The 27,734-nt window shown below is 38.7% G+C and overlaps 1 protein-coding gene across 1 annotated transcript in view; it reads right to left on the bottom strand.

Moving 5' to 3' along the window:
* Nucleotides 1-27,734, bottom strand: part of SKAP1 (src kinase associated phosphoprotein 1) — a 278,148-nt gene that overhangs the window by 221,462 nt on the left and 28,952 nt on the right. Inside the window, exon 2 of the mRNA XM_042914773.1 lies at nt 24,480-24,585. Within this exon, the coding sequence (XP_042770707.1) occupies nt 24,480-24,585 (106 nt within the window). The remainder of the gene's footprint in view (nt 1-24,479; nt 24,586-27,734) is intronic.

The raw sequence follows: 27,734 nt of genomic DNA, 5'->3' as shown, positions 1-27,734 counted from the left end.
CACCCAAGCACCCCACCAAGAGTATTGCTTTTGCCAATCATAGCTGTATCATATGAAGGCTGATTACTAAGAAATAATTCAACTTAATGGTATTAAATAAAGTAGCAGGTCTATCTAGTTGATGTTAAATAGCAGAATCCACTTTAATCTTGATGACGTTGTAATTAAATATTTCTGCCAATAAAAATCATATGTAGAATTTGATGTGGAATGGCATGAAGTGGAATGTTAGTTCCCTTCATTTTCAGAAGGTATAAAACAATCCTGCTACCCTACCTTTCCCCCTTCTTCTTACCCTAAGCCTTAATTGTGCAACAACCCTCAAGAAGTTTGTTCACACACACACCTCTACCCCACAGCTCACAGAGGATACTTCTTTTTAGAAGTAAGGCGAGAAGGTGAGCAACCTCATCCCTCACTGGAGGGCACTATGGATTATTCTTTGCTGAACACAACACATTTAAAGTTTTGATCTTGTTTCATTAAACATATCCTATAGATGGCCTTCATCACATTCTCTGGAAAGATGACTCCACACTAGAGAATTCTATGCTCTTTAGGAGGCATTTAGTCAAATCCAGCCAACAGCTTCTAATTCTTTTCCTTCATTCTGAAAACAATTATCCCTTAGCCGGAGACTCCAACAAGTCTGAAACTAGAAATTTTAAACCAAAATGCAAATACCACAATAGAATTATATAGAAGAAAAAGCATAGGCACATGCACACACGCGTGCGCGCACACACACACACACACACACACAGAGTTGTGTTTATCCTAAAAGCCTCTGAGAATTTCATATCAGGCCTGTGCAGATAGATAACAAACACTTCTTTAATCTTCCCTTTGAAGCTTCAGCTTCAATATGAAAAGGAAGCTATCACTCCGCGGCAATATCCATACTCAACATCATCAGGTCCATGCAAATGATATTTGGAACTGGAAAAAGATGAGCACAGAATGAGCAGAGAGAAAATGCTGCAACCATATTGATGATTATTATTTTCACATTCAGTCAAAACAAATCCATCTTTACTTGTTCCTCAAAAAATGAAAATAGAAGAATAAAATTTCCTAACGGTCGGCTAGGCAGAATAGCCTAGAAAATTTACAGTTACATTACATGTCAGACAAAGTTTGCTATTTTTTTTTTATTTTATTTTATTTTATTTTATTTTATTTTATTTTATTTTATTTTTTATTTTATTTTATTTTATTTTCCAAATTTTATTTAAATTCTAGTTAGTTAACATGCAATGCAATATTTGTTGCATTCTACTTGTGTTTTTAAGTTAGGTTTTCAGTGAAACTTAGGGAAAGGTAACAGCAAATAAATTGAATTCACCATATTGAGGGGATCTTGAATCTATAGCAGCAGCAGTAGCAGTAGTAGTAATAGCAAGGACAGTAATAACAACATTAAGATTTCTCGAATATATTGCTGGACACTGTTCTAAATACTTCTCTTATATGAACCCACTTCCTCCACACTGTGTAACCCTATTATTATGCTCATTTAATAACTTAGGAAACCAAGGTATTGAGAGGGGAGATAACTTGCTCACGGTTTACTCGGCGCGTAATGAGGCACACAAGTTTCCAATCTTAGCAACTAGTTCCAGAGCATGCACTCTCATAAAAAATTGAGGAGGAAAGTCTTAAAAATATAATCTAATTTAAAAAACACTCAGCAAAATTCACTTTTTTCTCTAGATACATTTTACCATTGTAACAGAATTCAGTCACTCAATCAACAAATACTTGTTGAATGTCTTGTATATGACAAGTGTTTTGCTCTGGTGCCATGGACAAAATGGTGTCTAAAATACATAGAGTCCACCTGCTGATATATTTCAAACTGCAAACAAACTGATCTAGTTTGCTACTCAAGAGTCACAGAACACTAGATGTCTGCTAAAAATGAAGCTACTGACTCTTAATTATTAGACTGGAAAGTTGGGGTGGGTATCAAATTCTTGACTATGGAGCTAACCAATGAACATAGTTATTGAGATTAAAGTACTCAGAGCTTTCACCCCTCAGCTAGCTAATTAGATAGATCCTGGTGAAGTAGGTAAGACTAACTACTTTATCCTTTATTACTGAAAATATCTCAGAAAGAAAAATAATTCCATCTCTTGATTACAGCAAAGGTTAGCATATTCAGCACTTAACATATGCTAGGCATTGTGCTATGTATACATTTTATATGTATTATTTTATTTAACCTTCATCAAAACCCTATGAGGGCAGTACTATTACTATTTCCATTTTACAGATAAGGAAACTGAAACTCAGGAAGGCCAACAAACTTGACCAAAATCACACAGCTATTAAATGGCAGAACCAAGATTTGTATCCAGGTCTCCCTGGCTCAGAGTTCAAGCTCTTAAATTCCACATTAACTGTTTTTCTATTTACTGTAATATAGGAAATAAATCTACTATTAAGAGAAAGTATAATTGTTTTGTCAGACAGCTTAGCATCAGAGAGTAGTTAGACCAGACATCTTTAACTTGGAGCCCATAGTTGAGCTTTAGAAGACTCATAAACTCCCTAAAATTATGGGTTAAAATCAATCTATGTTTTCTTTTCCCTTGAAGAAGAGTCCATAAACTTCATTAGATTTCCAAAAATGTCAATAACTCTTTTCCTCCAAAATGATAAGACCCTCTGGGTTAGATGAATAAGGTTGCAATGACATTATAAAATAGCTACCCAGAAAGGCCAACATCTGTAATGTTATAAATCTAGAACATCTAGATGAATTTTTTTTGCAACTAACGTATTAAAGGTGTTATTTTACCTGTGACTTATGGAAATTTAAAACACATCATACATTCTCTGTCTTGTTAAGCCACCTGCTAAACAAAATTGAATCTCTTCTTAAGGATGTAAATTTGAACTTTGGTTTTTATACCAAAACAGTGGTGCCTTCTAAATGGATAGGCTGTCTGCGATACTCAAGGTCCAGAGATGACTTCTATTTCCCTCTTGACTATCTCTGTTCTCTGGTAATGGCTGTCTCCAAACATACTGCCAAGAATGAAGTGTTATACTGATATTAGTAATGGAATCTTAGAATTCAAATGGAAACCTGGTTGACCAGGGCTTCAATGGCAAGTTGATAACACTAGCAAAACCCTTGCAAATGGCCTTGATCAGCCACATGTAGAGAGTTATATATGACCAAGGAAATGGCTTTTGTGAACAATACTAATAGTCTGTACACTACAGATATTTCCTAAAACTTCATTTCTCACTTTGGAAGATTCACTTGATTTCAAATTTTCTTTCTAGTACCAGTGTTTCATCTACTACCTTGCAAAAAGAATGGACAAGTGGCAAAGGGTAATATGGCCAACGACACCCAAGAACAGAAATGGGAAAAGAGCACCATCTGGTGGAAGTCTCTGGTGGAGGCCTCAGAGGCTGGGACCCAGGGGTTGGGGCACCAGTCTCAGAAATAGGCAGGAATGGGAAGTCCCCTGGAGGGGAGCTGGTGCCCCATCTAACCCAGTACCTTCAATCCATCAAAAGAACAGGACCTTGTATCTGCCTACAAGAAGCTTACAATCTGGTCTAAACTATGAGATATTTATACATGAATGGATGTCAATCTAAGACAGTAAATAACAAATACTGTGGTAATAGCAGAGAAGCATGTAACTCATGTAACAGAAGGATCTGCCATAAGTTCATAGGTTCTCTTTTTGAACGTAATATTTCTGTGGTCTTGAGACTATATCCACAAATTAAAAAAATTGTTTTTAATGTTTATTTTTGAGAAAGAGACAGAGCATGAGCAGGGGAGGGTGAGAGAGAGAGAGAGAGAGAGACAGGATCTGAAGCAGGCTCCAGGCTCTGAGCTGTCAGCACAGAACCCAATACAGGGATCAAACCCACAAACATTGAGATCACGACCTGAGTCGAAATCGGATGCTTAACCGACTGAGCCACCCAGGTGTCGTCTATACCCACAAATTTTAGAAACCTACTCTGGAAGACAACACAATGTTTTCTTACTTATGAACTGGTCACAATTCAACTTTCATTAAATAATAAACAAGCATTGTTATCCAATGTTGACAGTATTGATTTTTTGGAAGTCTGTTCCCAGACAATAATAAAGAAATAAAATAAATAAAACCTTACTCACCATTAGAGTCTTCCATAACACTTCCACTACATGAAATCCCTGCCACAGTCAATCCAACATCCACTCGGATTCCAACAGTAAGAGATCTACACGCTTTCTTCAATTAGTCAATGATTGTGGTCTTTCACCACATCACTGAAAACCTGCATTCAAATATCCCTTCTCCTTTGTTCTAGCATCAGGACTGCAAATTGTGGTTGTATGTCTCATAATCTCCATGCTCCCTACGTGTAATAGGCAACCAATTATCACTCGATGAACTATTAAAGAAAAATGCCAGCCAGGTATATTGTGACCAAATAAATGACTATAAATGTCAAGTCGGAGTTTAGATTTTTTTTTCTTTCTGTAGATAAAGGGGAGCAGCTGAAGAACTGGTTGTTGGGTTGGTTGGTTGGCTTGCTTGTTTTTAAGGACAGGGAATGAGGTCCACTGTGATCAAACCAGCAGAAATGTGCAGCCTGGAGGGGAAGGAGAAAGCCTGAGAGACAGTTTACTGAAGACCAAGAAGAGGGACAAGAGATTTGACAACAGATTTGGAGGCAGGCTGGGAATAGACTGTCAAGAGGAAAACCAGAGATATCTTTTGGTTCCAAACTTGTGTGTTGGAGAGAACAAGGCAGCAATCACCTACAAAGAAATCCAGCTGATCACCATGTTTTAAACTGTAGTATCTTGGGCTCTGCCATTTGTGTCTGTGTTGATGCTTGGAACCTAATTTTATTTTATTTTTGCCTGCTTCAGGTTAATAGCTACTCTTGGACCACCAAGACTCCTAGTTATCTGATTAGTAAATAACTGCTATCTGCATGACACTGTGACTGTGGACCCTATACTCATTGAATTTTACAGCTGAAAGGACACTGAAGGTCATTTAATCCAGGCCATCACTTTATAGATGGGAAAACGAAGTATGGAGAGGTTATCTGATTGCATCATAGAAGTTTAGAAGTCCACATTGTGAAGCTACCACAGTTTATCTTGTGCAGAATCAGGGGGCAGGTTCAAAAACATGATATTCACTCGAAAATTCCTTTGGTATTTACCTTGTTTTGAACATGATCACATTATTCACCTGAAAGCAAATGTTACATAAAAATATTTAAGCTGGACTAGTTCTTAGAGCTCATCTAGGCAGAGTGCATTTCTCAACATTAACATGCCAACATACCATCTATATCTCAAGTTATGAAGGCTGCATTCACTCTCTCAAACATTAATAAATCTCTACGATTTGCCAGACACTGTGAGGGACTGAGAGTACAGAAAGCCCCAACTGTGAGACTGTTTGGCTGGAATGGTCAAATTGTGCAGGAGTGATTTGATTGGCACGAAACACACACAAGGTAAAAACTAGGGCCAGAAGAACCCAGGTCTGGCTAATGCCAGAACCTATCTTACTGCTTGCAGATAAGGGTTGCTGAGGGAGGATCTGGGATCAGATAAAGGAGGATGCCTGGTAGGGGAGGGAGGGGGGGTCACAGAGAGGCCAGGCCCAGGATGCAGAGGGGCCAGGCCCCTCAGAACAGATGGCAGAGGCCCAAAGCAGGCATGTTTGAGAAGGGGATACGGCAAGATTCTGAGTGGTTTCCAACCTGCAAGCCTCTTTTTTATCTTGTGAAGTAGGCAATGATGTCATTCAAGAGTGATATGATAAATCTGCTAAGGACTGGGGAGCAGGGTGGGAGGAGAGGAAATTAGAAATGTTGCTAAGAGGAAGCATGTAAAGTAACTGCCAGGTGTCATTAAGGGCTCGTCTGGGGTTGGAAACTAAGACTTACTAAGTCCCACTGCATAATTTTTCTTCAGCACTGAGTAGCTGCCCAAGTATAAAAGCAGAGAAGGTGGATGGATAGTTGAATTGATCTGAGGTTAAGGTTCTTCTAGGCTTGTGAGATTAAGGACAAGAAAGTAAGAGAAGACTGGATGGAGGGCATGTCCTGGGGCTTAGGCTGGGGCAGGAGGGAGAGACACCAATGGCCAAAGACTTGACTGTAATGTCTGTACATAGTGGAGACTTTTCACAATCAATTAAAATATCCCAAAACAGGAAATAGCATTATTCTTCTCTTTGCTCTCAGGACTCTCCTCTGTCCCACCAGTCTCAGACCTCTCCTACCTCTTGTTCCCCGTTTTAATGGATGACATCTCTGCCCACCCAACTGAAACTCAGGAACTGCCTCTTCACCTCTTTCTCTATTCCTGTGGACAGCCCATCAAACACCAAGACCTGTAAATTCTACTCCCTTTATATCTTTTAATCTAGCTCCTATGTCTACAGACGCTGGATTCATTCAAGCCCTCAAGATGCCTGACTCATATTGATATCACCACATCCTAAGACGTCCACCTGCCACCCTGCTCCTCCCTGACCCATTCTCCCAGTGCTGATGAAGAAGGAAGTGATGAGCAAAGTCTTTGCAGACAAGTCTGGGTCAGAGTCCCAGCTTCTCCACCTTCTAGCTGTCAGACTTTGGCTGCAGCCTCAGTTTCCTCATCTTTTTTTTTTTAATTGAGTTATAGTTGACACACAATGTTACATTAGTTTCAGGTGTACAACACAGTGACTCCACAAGTCTATACATTATACTGTGCTCACCACAAGTGTAGTACCACCTGTCATGACACAATGCTATTACAACATCACTAACTATATTCCCTGTGCTGTACCTTTTATTCTTATGACTTACTCATTCCATAACTAGAAGCCTGTATCCCCCACTCCCCTTCCACCATTTTGCCCATTGCCCCACCCCCTCCTTTGGTTTCATCTTTAAAATGGAAATAAAAGCTATACCTGCCTTGTATGGTTTTGGGGAGGGTTAACTGAGATAATGCGCATGAAGAGCTGAGCACTAGGCCTGGCACCTGGCAGGCCTTTGGTAAATGTCAGCTGTAATGTCATTACCACCATGTTATTCTAATGACCTAAAGTGCAAACCCAGTCTTATCATTCCCCTGCTTGAAATCCTGCAGTGGTTTACCCCAGCTCTAGCTTTGAGGCTCTCCCCTCCTCTGTTCACACTGCTGCTCTCACACGTCTCTGCTCTCTCTGCCAGCACACTTTCTCCATCGTGCCCCTTCTTCTCCCAGTGAACCCTTGGTGGTCCTCTGGTGCTCCCATAGCACCTCTGTGTATGCCTCTGAGCAACACCTACAATACTGCATCGCAGTCCTCTTGTCTCTCTATGTCACTGAGCCCTCAGGGCGCAGTGGCACAGAAATTGGGCTCAGTAAATGCTTGCTAAGGAAGTGAATGGACATGAGAAACAGAAGGGCCGTCTGAGTTCAGCCTAAGTGAAGCACAGAGCGCATTTCAGGGAGGGGTCAGAGACAAGGCTGGAGACACAGGCAGCAGGCAAGGCTCTCCAAGCAATGCCATGGGGTATGGATTTTATCCCAAAGAAAATGGGGAAGGATGCTTTCATTTCCCTCTAAATTACTCACACGAAGGCAAGAGGGAAAACCAGGAAGAAAACCAAAGGAGGAGAAGACAAGGAAGAAGAGAAAGAGAAAAAATAAGAATGCTTTGTTAAGTTAAAACCTTTATCCAAACGAAGAGTTTTTCCCCTTCAAAGACTGGCTTCAAAAAATAACCACAATATGACTGGCAAAAATATACTTCAAAAGACACGACCGAATACACATTGTAGTGGCAAGAATCCAATATATAAATACAATCAATTTGTTTCTTCATTAAAAGCTTTCATGAAGAAAATGATTTAATACAAATGCTAAAGCTACTGACACAGATTAATTGAAAAATAACAACAGAATCCTAATTAAAGACATAATATTATTTCACTCATTCATACCACTCCAAAATCTGAATAATTAAATATATAAAAATAGAATCTAAAATGCAGGCTTCTACTGGTAACCACTCTAAAAGCTACAATGAATTACTTACTGAAATTTTCAAAAACCTCATGCCCTTATATATACACTTTCTTCCAGTTAGGAACTGAGATACACACAGAAATTCAGAGATCATTTTTAAGTTGTTTCAGTTTTGCCCTCAACTTGAGTTTTTTTCCTAATTACACAAGATTCTATACTAGAATATCACTTTCCCATTTATTTCTTTGTACCGTATCTATAGCAGTCATAGTTAAATCCTTACAGGAGGGTCCCAATTATCCAAATCATAAAGAATGGAACTGCATGATCTAAAGGCTAATGACGAAAAGAAAAGAAAAGAAAAGAAAAGAAAAGAAAAGAAAAGAAAAGAAAAGAAAAGGAAAAGAAAAAAATAAAGACTAGTGACTATGTGACCAGTTCTATGGCTGTATCAATATGAACCAGGGGTCACCAGCAGTTCAACTACAATCAATCAGTCAATCTTGGAACTTACCTGACCCATCATGGGGCCAGGACTTTGGTTCTGTCCCACTTCAAGGGATTTTTCAGCATCAGAAATGTCTCCACATGTTGCCAGGCCACATATAAGTGCAAAAGACAGTAGGCAAACATCATGCCAAAGGAAGGACCAAGGCCAGCTGCTGCTGACCGTATCCCTATGCCCCACCCTACAAGTCAATTAGGCTAAAATGTTGTCGGCTACTTGCTGGTCTTAAGCCCTGTTGGTAAAATTTTCCTGTCAATGATCCCCGATCATACTGGGGGACCCTCCTCACCACCCAACTAACAGCCTCAACTCACACTTCCCTGTCAAATCCTTCTTCCTTCCTTCCCCTTCATTATTAAAATTCATTTGAAAACCAAAGTAGTCCCTTACCTTAAAAAAAAAAAAAAAAACTTCTGATAAAGATTTTTACATACACTTGCCTGATTTTAAGACTCTCCTGGAGCCCTTATTGAAACATGAATTCCCAGAGATCACCCCAGACCTAGTAAATTAGCATCTCCAGGGTAGAGACCTAGAAAACTATTTTTTAGCAAGATCCTCAGGTAATTCATATGATGGGGCAAGCTTGGAAAACATTATAAAGGAAACGGGTATTTTGCCAATGGTTGTCTGTTAAGAAAATTCTAGACAGGTAGGCCCCAGTTCAAGTATAGTCTGTGCTCCATTTCCAGTTGTTTGGACCTTGGAATGCATTTTCCTAATGAAACAAAATAATAGTGTTAAGTATTCTGGGCCAGTTTCAAAAACCCATGAAATCTTAAAAACAAAACAAAACAGAACAGTGATTAAATCTTGTTAACAGATCTGAAGTATAGTAGATACAATCTTTCATTTACAAACCAATCACATTTCAGAAGTTGAAGCATAAAGTTGGCTAATTTTTCTGTAAAGTTCCGAGAAATGGTTAGGTTACCTGGCTATCCATAAAAGCTTATTAAGCTTAACATAACAAACCATAACAAACCAAAGCCAGCTATAGAACCAAGGATATAAACATGAGCTTGGTGTCCTCAAAGCAAAAGATAATGAGAAGGAGAAATGATATGCCTTCCTTCTCTGGGCATAGGAAACATAGGCAAACTCTGACATTCTTACCCTCTATTCTCTTTGCAACCATCTCCCACCTCCCAGGTGCCAAGGATTCACATGTTATCTATCCATAGCTCCCTACTAAAGCATCAGCTTACATACCCCTGCCCAGAGCTTTCCTCTCTCAAATTACCTACTTCTCTCAAATCCAGTCAAAGCTCTCATTTCCAACATTTGGTTCCATCCAATCTTTTCCAGGTATCTCTCCAATTACTTCCTTATGCTTAAGAAACCAAATTACCCTTTGGTTCCCAAACATGGCTAAACTTTACCTTCTCTGTATCTTTGTACCTGATATTTCTGGGTGCCATGTACCTCACCAAAACCCATCCTTTTCAACCCCCAGCCAAGCCATGTGCCATCTCATAGCCCTGAAGGTTTCTCAGATCCCCTCAGCCAGAACTGACTTCTTTCTCTGGGATTTCACAGTACAATCTATGTGTACCTCTTCTAAAGCTTTAGCCACAGTATATCTTGAGTTATAGTTATTTATGCAAGCTTTTACATCTTTCCCATTGGGTTGTAAGTTTCTTGGGAATATTTTTGGGGTATCTAATTAAGTAACATGGGTTATATTAGGCACTTTTATGCAGGACAACAATCCTACTAGATGCATGTATTGTATAATTATTTGGTTTATCCAGCTCAAAAATAATTTACGGGAAGACTGGAATCTGTGTCATATTCACCACAAAAATGCTTTGCAAATAGTATACGCTCAATAAACATTGAATGAATGAATGAATGAATGAATAAAGTTATACTCTTTGCTTTTTATAAAGAAATTGAGCCTCAAAAGAGTGCTGGCCCAACAATCATACCGCCTGGGTTCAAATCCCAATTCCAGACCCTAACAGTTGTGTAACCTTGAGAAAGTCGGTTACCTCTCTGAATCTGTTTTCTCATCTGCTAATAGGGATTATTCAATATTCATCTCACACACCTATGGGGAGAATTAAATGGGATAATGTGTGTAAAGCCCTTGACAACGGGACTGGCATACAGTGCATGTGCAATGAATGTTGGCTCTGTCATTCTTAAATCACAGATGTTAGAGTCTCTGAAGCCCTCATTCTTCCCAAGGAAAAGGATCCTCTGATGCTTTGATAACCCTCAGTGTACCTAACACTGTTCATTACACATAAAAAGTTGGTTCAACAACTCACTGGCCACTGAATTTCCCAAGCACAGTCATCTTAACCAAAAGTTACAAGAAAACCATTAAACAGGGCTAATGCACATGCATGTGCACTCAAAAGTCTCTTAACCCTCCAGGTGAATTTGTATTTTAAAATAAGGTGATGAGCCTAAATAAATTTCTAAATGGTGAGACTCCAGGTATGTAACAAATTGAAATCAAACATTTCAGACCTTCTATAGAAGATATCTGTGAGCAGTGGTCTACATGCTGGCTCTGGTCATGAGTCTGGCCACTCACTGGCCCAGTAACTTCTTGAAAAACAGGGTTATGTCATGTGTGAGACTATCTTGATTGCCTGGCATCATTCCCAACAGAGAGTAAACAAAGAGCCAATAAATATTTAAGCAAATTAACTGCTTCCAGTTTGTAATCTTCATCCTGCTCTTAGGTGATTCCATTTCTCTTTATGACCAACATAAAACTCAATCATGGTGACTGATGTTTTGCGAAGGAGGAAGTGAGGGGTTTACTCAAGCACCATCACTTTGGGAAACTAGTCCCACAAACCCAAATGTTTTACTAGTCACACAAAGTATAGATAATCCTTTTCTAATGAAGGATTCATCCTGTGTCAGTTCAGTGCAGCTCGAAGAGATAATATCTAAGAAATGAAAGTTGTTCCCAGTCAGTCATACCTCATCTAATGAAGACCTTGTGAATGAACTTCCTTTATTTAAAAAAAAAAACTATTTTTTAGCAAAATCATCATAAATTACTCAAAGGATGGCTGTATTTCATATGGCTCAAAAATAATTTTACTTTCTTTTTTTTTTTTTTAATTTTTTTTTTTTTAACGTTTATTTATTTTTGAGACAGAGCGAGACAGAGCATGAACAGGGGAGGGGCAGAGAGAGAGGGAGACACAGAATCTGAAACAGGCTCCAGGCTCTGAGCTGTCAGCACAGAGCCCGACGCGGGGCTCGAACTCACGGACCGTGAGATCATGACCTGAGCCGAAGTCGGACGCTTAACCGACCAAGCCACCCAGGCGCCCCAATAATTTTACTTTCATGTGCATTTATGGGTGTATGTTTGTTCTGGCACAGGGTAAAACACCTCCAAATCTTCACAAGAGTGCCCCAAGGCCATACTACACAATTAAAGCTTAATTTCCTCTTTTGACATCTCTTTTCCCCTCAGTTCCAACTCCTTTCTCACCTGGAAACCAAATACTCTTTGGCTATTAAATCTGTCCCTTTTTAAAACAGGAAAGGCTCTGATCTCAATGACTTAGTATTAAATACATATTCACTGTAGAGTTGGAAAATACAAATAAACAAAAAGGAGAAATTAAAAATCACTCAAACTCCACTTCCTAGAGATTACCATCATTACCATACGTTTTTGGTGGGGTGGGGTACCTGCTGGCTCAGTTGGTAGAGCATGTGACTCGTGATCTCAGGGTCTTGAGTTTGAGCCCCATGTTGGGTGTAGAGATTACCTAAATAAATTAACATAAAAAGAACACATTTTGGTGGTTTCTTCAGGCATTTTTCTCTGAGGATATATATATATATATATATATATATATATATATATATATATATATAGTACTTTTTTCACTTATAGTATATATCTTATTGCTTCACATCAAGAAATCTTCTATAGCATGCATGATTAAATTATCTTTTTTTTTTTTTTTTTTAAGTTTGCCCTTTCAACAGAATGGATAAACAGAATAAACTGGAACGGGGAGAAACCTGAGACAGAGAACCAGAAAGCAGAATTTTGCAATGCTCTGAGTAAGACTTTATGAAGACTCAAGTTTAGCCAGTGACAAAGGGAAAAGGGAGGACAGATTTAGGATGAAGAATCAATAGGCTTGTTGATGGCTCAGGGACTAAAGACAAAGGAGTCAGGAATGACTCCCAGGATTCTGCCTTGGGGGTGTTAGGTTTAGGGGTGAGCAGAATAGAAAATAGTGAGTTCAGCTCTGGACACTGCATCAGGATTTTTCTGACTACGAGTAACAGAACACCTAAAGGACATAGGCTTAAATAAACAGAAGTTTATTTTTCTTTTAAAACAAAAGGTCTGAAGACAGGTGATTCCAGGGTTGATACAGGGCCCCAACAATGGCATGAAGGACCTAGGCTCTTCCTGTATTTCTGCTCTAATACCTAAGAGCAGACTTATGTCTTAAGGTGGCTATTGCATTTAATGTATGCCATCTCCCAAGCATAAGACCGTCCTGTAAGAGGCTACCAGAAGTCTTTCATGGCTTTCAACTCATGATTCATCCCTAGGCTAGTAGGGTTCTGTTGTCAAGGAAGAGTGGAGGGTGCCTGCTGGCTAGGCATCCAGAAGGGTCTGCCTCAGCCATGTGAGCTTTGAGATATCTAAGACACCCAAAAGGAGCTATCCAATATGCTGTCTGAAGCCTTGTGGAGAGATGTGCAGTGGAGCTGCAGAACTGTAGAGGAAGTCATGAAGCTGTGGACATGCGTGCAACTGCCTAGGAAGAATGTGGTGGGGAAAGAGGCAAGGCTGAGGGGCAATGGTAAAGAGGGCAGGGCAGGAAAATGAGCCCAAGCAAAAACCTGGGGGGGTGGGAGGGGGAGACAGAGAGTATAAAAGCAAGGAAGAAGGAAAATCAGGAGAGACTATTACCATGGGAATTAAGAGAGGGAGAGGATTTTTGGTTTTGGTTTTTAACTTTTGGAGGAAAAGGAAGCTATCAACAGCGTCAGATGCTGCAGAGAGAACAAATAAGACAAAGACTGAAAAGTGTCTTCTAGATGTGGCAATTAAAGAATTACTGGCACTTTGGTGCTTTGGCAAGAGTAACTTGACAGAAGCAGAGGCAAGATTATAGAGGAATGAGGAGTGACCAGAGAAGAGGAAACCAGAGTCTAGGCTTCTGTCTGCAAAAAAAGAGATACAGAACAGTAGGGAACCGCTGTGCAGGATGTAATGTTTTTCTTAACATTAGGAGATATTTGAACATATTTCTATGATGAAGGAGACATGTAACAGAGGGGGGAGGAAAGCTAAATTTAAGAAAGAGAGGGTCTCTGGGGCATAGTGGTAACAGAGGAGGGAAGATAACTGTGTCACTGCTTCAGTCCTCAAACAGCGGGAGGAAGAGCGTGATCTCAAAAGATGACAGAGGGGCAGAGACCTGTAAAGCCACGTAGACACATCTCAAAGGGGAGAGGTTGGGACAAGACTGAATGGGAAAAGTCTAGAAGTGTCAGCAAGGAGTTTGAAGAATGCCAACAGCACTACTGGAAAGTAAGCAAATTCTATTTAAGATGACTGTGAGCAAAACAGTGTCCTGCAGAACAGGTGTGTTTTACGAAGGCAGAGACGGAGCAAAATGGTTGAGGATGTAGTGGAGTTTGATTCTAAAAAGACATGGATGCTAAGAAACACAGGGAAAAGGCTAGAAGAGAGGTCATCGGGGGAGGTGAGAGATGGTGGAGACAAGGATATGCAGAACTGAGTAGGCAGTATGATGACCAGAAGCAGAGGGCTGGTGATGGGTCACACCGATGGTGGAATGACTGGCAACCATGCTCCAGTAGAATGCCAGTGCATGGTCAGCAACCTGGTACCCTTTTACCATAGAACATTAGAGAGATACTATCATAGGAGACTGTACTCCCTAACACTCGGTAAAAAGAAAGCACCCTGGGGTGCCTGGGTGGCTTAGTCGGTTGAACATCCGACTTCATCTCAGGTCATACTCTCGCGATTTGTGACATTGAGCCCCTCGTCTGGTTCTGCGCTGACAGTGCAGAGCCTGCTTGAGATTCTCTCTCTCTCCCTGCCCCTCCCCCACTTGCGTGCACGCTCTCTCTCAAAATAAATAAACTAAAAAAAAAAAGGCATCCTATCTTTGTTAAAGAATATGTGGGGCTAAAAAATAAAATAAAAAAAAAAGAATATGTGGGGCTAGCTACCAAATATTAAATTTTCTAATAAAGAGGGTTTCTTGCTTTAAGGTTTAGCCAAGGACCTAAAAAATCAGTTTCTGGTTTTAACAGTCCCCCTCCCCCATTCATTCAACTCACATTATTTAGCTCACACCACTTGCCAGCGCCATGCTAGAGCTTTTTTTAAAAAAAATTAACATAAGACCATCCATGCCTTTAAGGAGTTTATAATCTCCAGAAATATGTATTCTGAGTTCTGAGAAAATGAATTTGAAATGAACTTAAACGTATGTGTTAGAGCAGTGCTTCTCAAATGTGACTGTGCATACAAGTAACCTTGGATTTGTATTGGAATGCAGATTCTGATTCAATAGGTCTGATTCAATGGAGCCCGAGAGTTTACATTTCTAACAAGTTTCCAGGTGATGCTGCTGTGGCTGGTCCACGAGCCACACCTGGAGTAATGAAGACTCGAGTAGAAAAGATTCCTTGCTTCCCCATTTCTATTGACTCTGACCTATAAAGTCCTGAGAATCTTCCCTCTTTTCCTTGCTAACTCTCCTGTCCATGCATTTTTCTTAATAAAAAAAGGGGGGGGGGGGTAAGAAAACCTCACAAAGGGCTTTTTCTTCCAAGCGACTATTAGCTACACACACTGCTTTCGTGAACATGTCAAACATCTATCTCCTGTGATTAAATACTTCTGTGGAACCGCTTATATTTCACACAGAGCACCTAGATATTCAGTAAAAGAATAAGAGACTGGGAACAGCAATTAATTCTAGTTATGCCATATGGCAGTACAGAACACTGGCTGGAGCCTGAAAACTCCATTTCACAGGAGCCTTACTTATTCTGAATTTTAATCATTGTAGGATCAGCAAACATATGCCTACCAACCTGCTCCATTTACACAAAATTCTAAAGAATAATCACACTGCACACTCAAAAATGATTGGTTTTTCCCACATGGACTTAAAATTTCTCTCCTATTGGATTCTCAAAATAAAGTAGGTGCTGACAGCTCCAGTTTCATTTGCCTTTTAAATAAAATCTTCAAGCAATTCTTTTAATGAATAGAATCCCTGGCTTTTCATTTCATTATCAGCGCACAGTTTTGCACGGGTGAAATTATCTCTGGTTCTGGATTCCCCAGTGCTGGGGTTGGTTCAGGTGCTGGCTCCCCATGCCTGTGGACCCCCTCCATCATCCTGTCAGTGCTGGGACACCCACTCCGCCATACTCTCTCCATTTCACCTCTCTCCAGAATGGAGACATTATCATTTTCAACACACACTCCACTCCCCTGTCCTCTTGGAGCTAAGATACTTTCATCTCCTGTACATCTAATAATTTCAAGATAAGGACAGAAAAATCAGTTCTTGTTCTGTGAACTTTTGTCTCCAGTGCTTGAGAGACTATCCTAATATCCCCCGAACATGTTTTAGTGATAACATTTACTGCACTAGGGCCAAAATGATTTTCTGCCACTTTCAATTCTAGTTCAATAAAAGAATAAGAGCTTTGTTTCTAACCTCTGTCATTTTTAATACCAAAGTGATTTTAAAAATGTAAAATTGAGTTCCATTTCCTACTGGACCACCAATCTCATATTAGCTTTCCTTTTATCAAATTTATGAGAAAAGTCAGAAATTGCCTTTCCTTAAAAAAAAAATCAAAATTTCAGGATCTCCTGGGCAGAATGCTTGAATTGAATTTTAGCACTCCATAATTGCTGGCCTAGAAGTTTTAAACAAGTATAAAAGTTAGCTACTTATGGCAGAAATAACAAACCAGAGGATTATCCTTTACTTCACTTAGAAAAGCAAAAGTCATAATGCTATTCCTAGAAAATTACATCCTTAAAAATCCCAAATATGTTTATTACATTTCCAAACTGAGGAAGTCTGTGGTTTTCTGAAACCACAGTGAATTAAGTCCATGATTTCTGAATATTAATATAATAATTTTTTATGTTATGAAAATTTTCTAATATGCATAAATATTAAAAGAACTCCATATATACCTACAGCCTAGCCTCTATGACTCACATTTTGTTACATTTGCTTTGTCACATATCCATCCATCCATCCATCCATCCACTCATCCATCTTCTTTTGGATAGATTCCAAAATAAATTAGTATACATTAGACATTAGTATACTCCACCTAATCAATTCAGTACGCATGTATAATTGACTAAACTTCAATATTTGTTACAATTCTTTTAAACCAATAATCTTTGAAAGATGCCAATTCATTTTTTGTAATGGCTAAGTGAACTAAGCAACTAATTACAAATTCTAAATCCTAAATCCTAATCTTTTATTAATTCTATTACTTTGTGTAATTTCTTATATCTCAGTTCTTTCATCAACAAAGGCACAAGGGCACTTAATAGACATGGTAAAAGGTCTCAATTACCAAATTGCAAAACGGACCTTGTGGGTATGGCAGAATTCACAAATAAGAGAGACACTCCCCAGCATAACTCAGAGAAATAGCTAATGGGGATTATGCGGACATAAAGTTTTTAGTAAGTTATAATGAGAACCTCAACAAGGCTCACCGACTCAGGAGGGAGTTTGAGTTCGAACATTAAATAATAATGCATCTCACATAAGCCACACTGTTTCTCCGATACAACAATCTAAAGCCGGACTTTTGAAGACTAGGTCAGTCCAGGAACAAATCTGGCAACAAAGCACTGGCATCAAAATGGAGTTTTCTTGGGTTTGCAAAGCTGTGGTATTACTGATTTGTAAACTCCCTAATAATGGACTACAGTAAAAGTTGCCACGGGGAGAGCTGCGCCCTCCTTTATGAGCTGTTTGTTCCCCTACACTGGTCTTCCTTTTTTTTTTTTTTTCTTTCAGAGGATTGGCCCTGGAAGGGGCATCCTTTGAAGCCTGAAGAATCAAAGCTATTGCAAAGCACTGCTGAGAGTTTTGAAAGAAATATGAAGAAACTACACTGGACCTGGGGCGATAGGCTGAGATCTTCCCAAACGGGTCAGCAGTAGGTCTGTAAAATATTCCCATTGCCAAGGAGGCGGTGACATCTTGTGTAAATCAAAAACTAAAACCCTAAGAAATCTCATTTCCATTTTAAATGCATGGGGGTTAAATATGGATATCTAGCACTGGAGAAGTTCCTGTGGGATTGATTTTTTCCCCCGTCTTCTCTGAGCCCTTTCCTGAGCGTGATAAGTAGGACCGCATTTCATTACCAACCCTGCTAGCACTGCACTTTGGGGAGACTAGATGAGTGTACACAGTGGGGGAGAAGATCCGGCTTCCAAAGAAGATATGATTCACGTGGTGTGATGATAAAAACCCACTTTAGGCCCAACTCATTTTCAGCAGAATTGTGAAATAAAATAAAATCCCAAGGAAATGAAATTTCCTGCATCATTTTCCAAATTAAAAAAAAAATCATAGCGACATTATAAAGGAAAATCAAATAGAGGTTTCAAACTTTGGTTGGTAATGTTTGCAGTTTTGTAACACTTGGAAAAAAAAAAAATTCCAAACAATGTGATGAGAGAGGCAACTTCGAAAGACAACATAAGATCGGCGTTAGGGGAATCTTCAATTGAATGAGTCAGCATTAGAAAAATAACATCCGAACAAAGAGTTTGGCTTCTGACAGCTGACCCAGTGCTCTTGTATTTCTCTCCCCTTTGCTCTACTTTCACAAAGTGGATACAGAGTGGGTCTATATCTGCAATAAGAGAAAACAAGCAAATTAGAGAAAACTACAATCCGGAAGGCCCCACAACCACAAGGTCCCTGGAAATCCACAAATAGATGAACGCAGAGAGGCATTTTTTCATTGGCTTTCTATAAGCCGAGGAAATAGTGCAGGGCTGGGATAAAAGACTAGCTCCAGATAAAATGAGACTTAAAATCAAGGGAAGATGAAGACAGTGATTTTATACAAATGATCTTTTCACACAATGTATGAATTAAGAGACTCCATTTATAGACAAATATACAAGCTTCCTGTATTAAAAAAAACAGACACAGGATTTTCTGAGACCTTTCAAGACAAATCCATATTAAGTAGATAATAGGAATGTGCCCAAGCGATAATGATAGCTGTAATTCCATCAGGAATAAAGCAAATTTCAGCGACCTCACTGTATGGCTAAGGAGTAGTGCTCAGCTTATTACTCTAATGAGTTAGTCCAATCTAAAGGGTGCAAGTTCAGTTACTTGCCTGCCTCCTAGGTCACATTTCAAAATTCCTTTCACAATAGAACACGTTATTCTGTTTAAAGAGAGCAGTACTCAGAATTTTTATTAAAACTTTTGGAAGGAACAAATTTATTCATCCATGCTTTTGAAAAAACCCACCTATTACTTAGCATGAAAAAATACTAAAATATTATTATATATCAGAGTTACTTATGTAAAAATACTTATTTTATAGGATGCCCAAAGGGAGAAGAAGTTTCTGCCCACTACTATCACAATAGCCCAGTGTAAAAGAAACAAAAAATGGATCAATTTAATCTTGGAGCTGGTACCAAACCCAAGATATCCTCACAAGTGAAAGAATACATAGGATTATCATCATCATAACATCAAAAGGCAAGTTATACACTTCAAGCCTGCTTGGGAAGAGCAGAAGGCTTGCTAGGAAAGAACACATACTGAGATGATTTTCCCTTCCAGGTTAAGCCAAGAGACCAGAAGTGGGTAATGTTATCAGTCTCACCTGCAGAGCATTTCAGACTCAAAGAACAATAAATATAACCCCTCACTGCCACATAAGTATATTCCCCCAAATCTTTTAACACAGTCGTGAAATCTCAACATACACTCACTGAATAACAGAACACTAGTATACAGGAATTTGGCATATAAACGATCAGTTGAGAGCCCTGAAGTTTTGGCGGGGTTTTGTTTCTTTCTTAGTTTAAGGATGGGAGGCAGGGATGGGACTAGAAAAGGAAAAAATAAATTATCAACCTTCGAGATGTGGTCAAATTATTGCTATGACTTTTGAACCTTTTTTAGAGCTATTGAAACTTAGATGGATGGTACAATTATTTCCTACTCTTTCTTTTCTCTGAGTTGGCACTGCAACTCCAGTGTAAGTAGCAAAATGAAACATCAGAAAGATGTTGTGAGCAAATACCTAAACTTGCAAGCAACACAAATGTATTAATTAATATAACAGCACATTACACCTTAGTTCTCTTTAAGCATGCTTCATTTGAATGTGTTTTCTTTTGGGGTGTTTAAGCTCATTAGCCAGCACTTAAGAAGAGTGAAACCCTCTATGTAATTAATGGTAATAGTATTTACGGTATACTATTTTGAAACTTTTAACTCCCAAGAGTTGTATCAGACTAACTTTTTGTCTCTCCTCCTATAAAACAAAGGCCATCCGATGATAATCTTAAGCTAAATCCTACTTTATAGTTAAATCCACGGTAAACCGAAAAGAAACACTTGAAGTTCTCAAAGAAACTGGAATTGTTATTATGATATTCATATTAATGTATCATGTTTCATGCAGAGCTGTACTAGCCACCCACAATGAAACATGTTCAAGATACTCTGCCAGCCTATGCATTAAATGTCCTGGGTTTTGTGGCTTTTTTGCCGTAATCCTGTTACAGAAAGTTATTTCTTGATTTCTTTCCATTTCAATATGCTATAAATCTACCTGTCTCTCTTTGGAACTCCTTTAAGTTTCACAGAAGGAAACAATACTCCAAGTTTGTTTCCATTGGCTCCGGCCTTCACTTCCAACAGTGAGCATAAATGGTTGTTCCAAAACAGGCCATCAAGAGAGAATATGTATGTCCCTACCTCAGTAATAAAAATATTCTTTCTTCATTCCTTCCCCCACTCTCAATGTATCCTTGCTGTCAGATGGCCTCCCCTGAATGAAACTTTTAAGAAATGCTCGACTGTTTCGGCAAATGCATGAGACTGCCATCCAGCTTCTACGTGCAGATCGTCTGCTTCATTCCAGGTGTCCCACATCTGGCGCGGATCCTGCAGTGACCAGCGTAATAAAACAGGAGGAGCCTGTGCCTGGCTTTCATCCTAATCATACTCTAAAGAGCTCAGTGAAAACTTGGACTCAGAATGTGAAAGCTGTTAGATTTTAGGGAGAAGGTTTAAATGAGGCAGTTGGAAGAAGAGCAATGAATATCACAGCTCAGGACACGGAATACCACACAAGGGCTCCACTTCTTTGAAAGCACCCATTTTTTCATTTTGTCTTACGTGGCATACATGATCCTTCATTGGTAATACATGTAAGCCAAAAAAACTAGTATGCAGATGGAGATACAGAGACGATTTTTGTTTGTTTTTTAAAATATTTTTTAAATGTTTATTTATTTTTGAGAGAGAGAGAGAGAGAGAGAGACCGAGTGTGAGCAGGGGAGGGGCAGAGAGAGAGAGGGAGACACAGAATCCAAAGCAGGCTCCAGGCTCTGAGCTGTCAGCACAAAACCTGGTGCAGGGCTCAAACCCACGAACTGCAAGATCACGACCCGAGCTGAGGTCAGACGCTTAACTGACTGAGCCACTCAGACATGCCTTGTTTGTCTGTTTTTAAGTCTGTGAGGAAAGAGAATGGTCAAGCCACTGGTTCTGGAAAACAGATGAGCACTTTCAGGACACCCACGACTCTGGACACAGCTATCATTTCCTGGGGTCAGTCGGACTAGACAACAGAAAGGTAGCAAACGGCACATTATAACAGCTGTGACAGTCAGACACTGGGACTTACAGTAATTCCATAGTCATGGCAAACACCACTGAATTCTGAGTCACCCTAAAAATTAGGGCCAGCCCTCTAAAGTTTACCAAGAATCAGAGCCAGTGCTCTTTTCACTCCCCCCACCCTTCTCATTCTCACGCAGCTCAACTTGAGGAAAGAATTAGAGAAACCGAACCAAGAAAATAACAATAGAATGGAAAGGTGTGTGTGTGTGTGTGTGTGTGTGTGTGTGTATATATACATACAGTATTTATATCCATCTAGTGGCTTTCTCAGATTACCTTGAGATTTTTTTACCCACCTTCAAGCCCTGAAGTGTCAGATCATAGTTTTAGATAGGTTCCTGTCCCTCAAAATGTACCAAACCCTAAAATATAATTGGCTTAATATGATTAAAGATACAATGTTAGAAGCAACTTTCAGTGATTCTTTCCACGTTACATGTCCACTTACCATATACATTTAACTCTCAAGTTTTATGATTTCCAAATTTCTTTTCACACCTGGCTTTTTGTCATGAGATACAGTACCACACAACAAGAGTAAATGTAGCTGGGATTGTACAAGCTTTCGGTATCCGTACAAATAGTGTATGATGGGGACCAGCCGTCAATAGGACTGTAGAAGCAATATGGCTGAAGAAGAGTGTTCAGTAAAACAAGGGTTACATTAAGGGGATGATGATTGAATGGGTGGATGTAAGGCAATTTCAAACAGCTTGCCAAAGGAAAGCCTCATTTTTCCATTTTCTGGTACAATATCTAATTTCTGGCTCCTCATTTCCTCCATGATCTGATAATTATGAAATTCTAAATAAAGTGTCATCTTTCTTGCAACAAATCAATGAACAGAAAGCTCCCATCAGATGTTTCCTAAAGCTCCTGCTGATTGTTTCCTGAACATCTATCCCACAAACCGCACAGCAAGCTCTTGGAGAACAAGGAACCCTCTCGACCCCGTACCAAAGACAGTTTCTGTGAGTGTGCATTGGTGTATGTGTATGTGTGTGCATTTAAAAAGAGGACTAAGAAGTAATAAGCAATTGATAATAATGAGTGACCACAAAATCACCTTTTACTACCAATTTCAGATTGAAGTTTAGCCCTTTCCAAACGCTGTGGTACAAATATGGAAAAGGAAAATTCCTCCTCGTTGTATATTTGTCCATACAGATACAGTAACATTCTTTTTTTTTTTTTTTTGCATTCCTTATCACAAATTTATACCAATAGCACCATCAATACACAATTATGTTCTGGGCATCCGTCTCCCTATAATACAATTTGAAGTAATGCCACCTTCATTCCTTATGCAAAGCTTATAATACTCCTGTAAATACAAAGGTCAACTTGTGAAAATTAGAAAAAAAATTCTATGGGTTACTAACTAAACCTTCAGATACACAGGTAAGCCTAAACTTATCTACTAATAAAGTAACATTATGGAGAAACTTGTTTTAAACACTCTTCCAGCCTACCAAAAATTACAGATATTCTCACTTTTGCAAAAAGCTCCCATCTTCTGCATTCTGTTTGTTTCAATTATTCAGGGCAACCCAGGCTGATAATTACACAGTCCCCAGTTGCTGAGTAAAAGTGATGCTTAATTAGCCAGCAGGAAAGATCGATTAAGATCCAGCAGGGCATCTTGTGAGGTTCTCTCACATTTCTGGAGGGAATAGATTCTGGCTGTGCCCTTCCAAAGGATAAAATTCCCTGCTTCTAAGGAGTTTCAGTGAGCTTTAAAAGTAGATGCTAAGATCAGTCAGGCACACAAATTAAATCCCAGTCATAACCCTACAGATGTTCTCCCTTTTCTAAGAGTTTAGTTCAAACATTCTGAACCATATTGCCATTGGGTTGAGAAAAGCTTAAAATAACATTCAACTTATCCCCCAAATCTCTTTCAGTTACCACATTTCAAGCAAAAGATGGCCAGGAAATACATTGTAAAAGAAAAATTTTATTCTTTCTCCCCCAAGCAAATGTATGTATGTATCTGTCAGACGCTCACATTCTAAAAGGCACAAATTAGGTCAGGACCTCTCATTTTAAAATTTTTTTTCAACGTTTTTTTATTTTATTTTTGGGACAGAGAGAGACAGAGCATGAACGGGGGAGGGGCAGAGAGAGAGGGAGACACAGAATCGGAAGCAGGCTCCAGGCTCCAAGCCATCAGCCCAGAGCCTGACGCGGGGCTCGAACTCACGGACCGTGAGATCGTGACCTGGCTGAAGTCGGACGCTTAACCGACTGCGCCACCCAGGCGCCCCAGGACCTCTCATTTTAAAAAGTCAATGACCATGATACTCTAAACCAGTCTGAGACTAAAACATTCCAATATGGCCAAAGAATCAACTGGTAAGTCTGGTTTAAGTTTTCTATTAAGGAAGGAGATGTGGAAGTAAAATCAGAACCAAAAATCACAACAAAAATTATGTCATACCGCGTAACATCTTCCCTTTAGTAACTTGGACAGGCATAAATGTTTAGTTTTTCACACATTTGGCCAAAGTATTCAATAAAGATGAACACAACAGTCTACAGCTAAAGGCAGATTCTTTATCTTAAGGTACATAATTATAAAAATATTTTTATTTTGGTATACTAACTACACTAATCATGCCTGCCTACCTCCAATTCAATTCAGTAAATATTTAGTAAGCCTCTATCAAGTATAAAGAACTGGGGCGCCTGGGTGGCGCAGTCGGTTAAGCGTCCGACTTCAGCCAGGTCACGATCTCGCGGTCCGTGAGTTCGAGCCCCGCGTCAGGCTCTGGGCTGATGGCTCGGAGCCTGGAGCCTGTTTCCGATTCTGTGTCTCCCTCTCTCTCTGCCCCTCCCCCGTTCATGCTCTGTCTCTCTCTGTCCCAAAAATAAATAAAAAACGTTGAAAAAATTAAAAAAAAAAAAAAAAAAAAAAAAAAAAAGAACTATGATAAGTACATCTTACCTCTTTAATGTATAAGTAGATTTTAGTGGTTATAAATTGTGTAAAAGCTGACAAAGAAAAATGGAACCAGTTTATACAAACCTAGTTTTGATTTGCTGGAAGCCCCTTAGTATATGGTCTCTATGGTCCCTTGCAGTAGCACTGAGGTTCTCATTCCGCAAACCTTCTGCCAAGAACTCCTCAGCATCTAAAAGAAATGGAAAGTTGATCAACAGAAAAGAAGAAGTAATAAGGGAGAATAGGAAAATCTGAAGGATTAAGAAATGGGTATTCTTTTCTCTTCAAAAACTTTAAAGTTGCAAAGCAATGTGAGTGCACTTACTACCACCGAACCATACACTTAGTAATGGTTCAAACAGTACATTTTATGTTATGTAAATTTTACCTGAATAGAAAATAAATAAAACTTTATGTATGCCTATAAGTGATGCCTTCTGATAATCCAAGACCTTGCTATAAAGTTGGAATGTTAATACATATGTTAAGCACAAAAAATAACTATTTTCTAAGAAACATGTAAATATTAATTGTCTCTGATAGCAGAGGATGGACAGTCAATTTCATAAACCTATAAGTATCATAAACCAGTAATAGAAGGTCATAGGCCAACAGAAATGAGAAAGAAATACCAATAAATACAGCTGAAATAAAAAATAGAGTGGAACTACAAAATCAGGAACAAAAGGACAGGCACTCAAAGAAGAAAAATTGATTAGCAAAAGCATTATCAATGAAAATGACAATCTAACCAAGTGAAGGAACTCACATGGAAAGAAAAATGTGTCCAAGAGAAGGAAACTGCAATTAATGTGAACATACATTATAAAATAGGGACATGATAGGGATGCCTGGGTGGCTCAGTCAGTTCAGCATCGACTTCGGCTCAGGTCATGATCTCATAGTTCTTGAGTTCTAGCCCCGCATTGGGCTCTGTGCTGACAGCTGGGAGCCTGGAGCCTGCTTTTGGATTCTGTGTCTCCCTCTGTCTCTGCCCCTCCCCAACTTGCACTCTGTCTCTCGCTCTCAAGAATAAACATTAACGGGGTGCCTGGGTGGCTTGGTCGGTTAAGCATCTGACTTCGGCTCAGGTCATGATCTCACGGTCCGTGAGTTCCAGCCCCACGTCGGGCTCTGTGCTGACCGCTCAGAGCCTGGAGCCTGTTTCAGATTCTGTGTCTCCCCCTCTCTCTGCCCCTCCCCTGTTCATGCTCTGTCTCTCTCTGTCTCAAAAATAAATAAACGTTAAAAAAAAAATTAAAAAAAAAAAGAATAAACATTAACTAAATTAAATAAACAAAATAAAACAAGGACATGATAGAAATATATAGCATGAAACAAATCATATTATGTTGAAAGAAATATATAGCATGAAACAAATCATGTTATGTTGAAAGAAATGGGGGGCATCTAGATATCTTCAAAGATAAAATACATTGATAATGATTACAATTGTCAGAAATACTAGCTACATACTTAGTATGCAGAAAAGGGTTATTACCCCTAAAATATATATAAATAACACAGTCAAAATTTTCCACATTAAAAAACAGTGCCTGCAATATAAAACTATGTCATATACACTATAAAAATAATGTTATGAATTTATACAGTTGGGTTACATAAGCATGCTTAAAAATTTGTTTTATATTCACACCATTCAACAACACCAAAGCAAAACAAAACAATCTTAGATAGCCCTCACCAGTACTTTTGATGAGGTATAAAGTTCTGGAAATTAAAAGTTTCACAGTGGACCGCCACCAACTTCCAGGGTTTGCACCACATCTATTGCATGTGTCATTTATGGGTTCTTTTAAAGTTCTCTGAAGGCTAAAGAATGAGGAAATGGGAAGTTGAATTAAAAGATAAAAATAAATGCTACCCAAAATTCAATGAATGTAATACACCTACTAATATGGACAAGGACACATGATCATCTCAATAGAAACAGAAAAAAGCATTTGGCAAAAATTCAAGATAAAAAATACTCAACAAACCAGAATAGAAGGAAACTTTCTCGGCCTGATAAAGAGCAGCTACAAAAAACTCCACAGCTAACATCATACTTCATATCAAAGACTGATGTTTTCCCCCTGTTCCGAAGATCAGAAACAAAATAAGAATGTTCTGTTCTCACCACATATACTCAAAATTGTACTGTTGCTAGCCAGGGCAATTGCACAAGAAAATGAAATTAAAATAGTCCAGATTAGAAAGGAAGAAGTGAAACTATCTCTACTTGCAGATTACATATTCTTGTGTATAGAAAACCCTAAGGAATCCACTAAAAAAAGCTATTAGAACTAATAAATTCAGTAAGTTTGCAGGAAACAAGATTAATGTACAAAAGCAATTGTCTTTCTGTAGTCGCAATGAACAAACCAAAAATGAAATTAGAAAAATTCCACTTAAGATAGCATAAAACAGAATTAAACACTTAGAAATGAATTTAACAAAAGTAACACAAGACATAAACTCTTAAAATTGCAAAAAAACTGTTAAAAGAAATTAAAGATCTAAATAAATGGAAAGACATCCATGTTCAGAGATGGAAAGACTTACTATTGTTAAAACAGCAATATTCCTCAAATTGATCTAAAGATTTAATGCAATCCCTATAAAAATCTTGGTTGGATTTTTTGCAGAAATTGATAAGCTACTCCTAAAATTCATGTGAAAATTCATGGAATCCAGAATAGCCAAAACAATTTTGAAAACGAAGAACAATTTGGACAATTCACATTTTCTGATTTCAAAACTTACTATAAAGTTACAACAATCCAGACAATACAGTAGCAGCAGAAAGGCAGACACATAAATCAAAGGAATAAAATGAAAACTTCACAAATAGGCCTTCACATTTATAGTCAATAAATTTTTGACAAGGATGCTGAGACAATTCAATAGGAAAAAAATTTTTTTTCAACAAATAGTGCTGGAACTACTGAATATCCATATGTAAAAACCCGAAGTTGGATCCCTACCTCAAACAATATACAAAAATGAATGCAAAATGGATCAAAGACATAAATGTAAAATGTAAAACTATAAAGCTCTTAGAAGAAAACAAGCATAAATCCTTGTGACCTTGGATTAGGTAATATTTCCAAAATTAGGTGTCTTAGATGTGATGCCAAAAGAATAAGCAACAAAATAAAAAATAAATTGGACATCAAAAATCAAAAATCACTGTGCTTCAAAGGATGTCATCAAGAAAGCAAAGAGACAACCCACAGAACAGGAGAAAATTTTTGCAAATCATACAGCTGACAAGAGACTTCTTTGTAGAATATATAGAGAATTCTTACAACTCAATAATAAAAAGACAAACAATTC

Source organism: Panthera leo, chromosome E1, assembly GCF_018350215.1.
Source record: "Panthera leo isolate Ple1 chromosome E1, P.leo_Ple1_pat1.1, whole genome shotgun sequence".
In the NCBI taxonomy this organism is placed as follows: domain Eukaryota; kingdom Metazoa; phylum Chordata; class Mammalia; order Carnivora; family Felidae; genus Panthera; species Panthera leo.
Note: the sequence above shows the minus strand (reverse complement) of the source record. Positions and strands in the feature narration are given on the sequence as shown.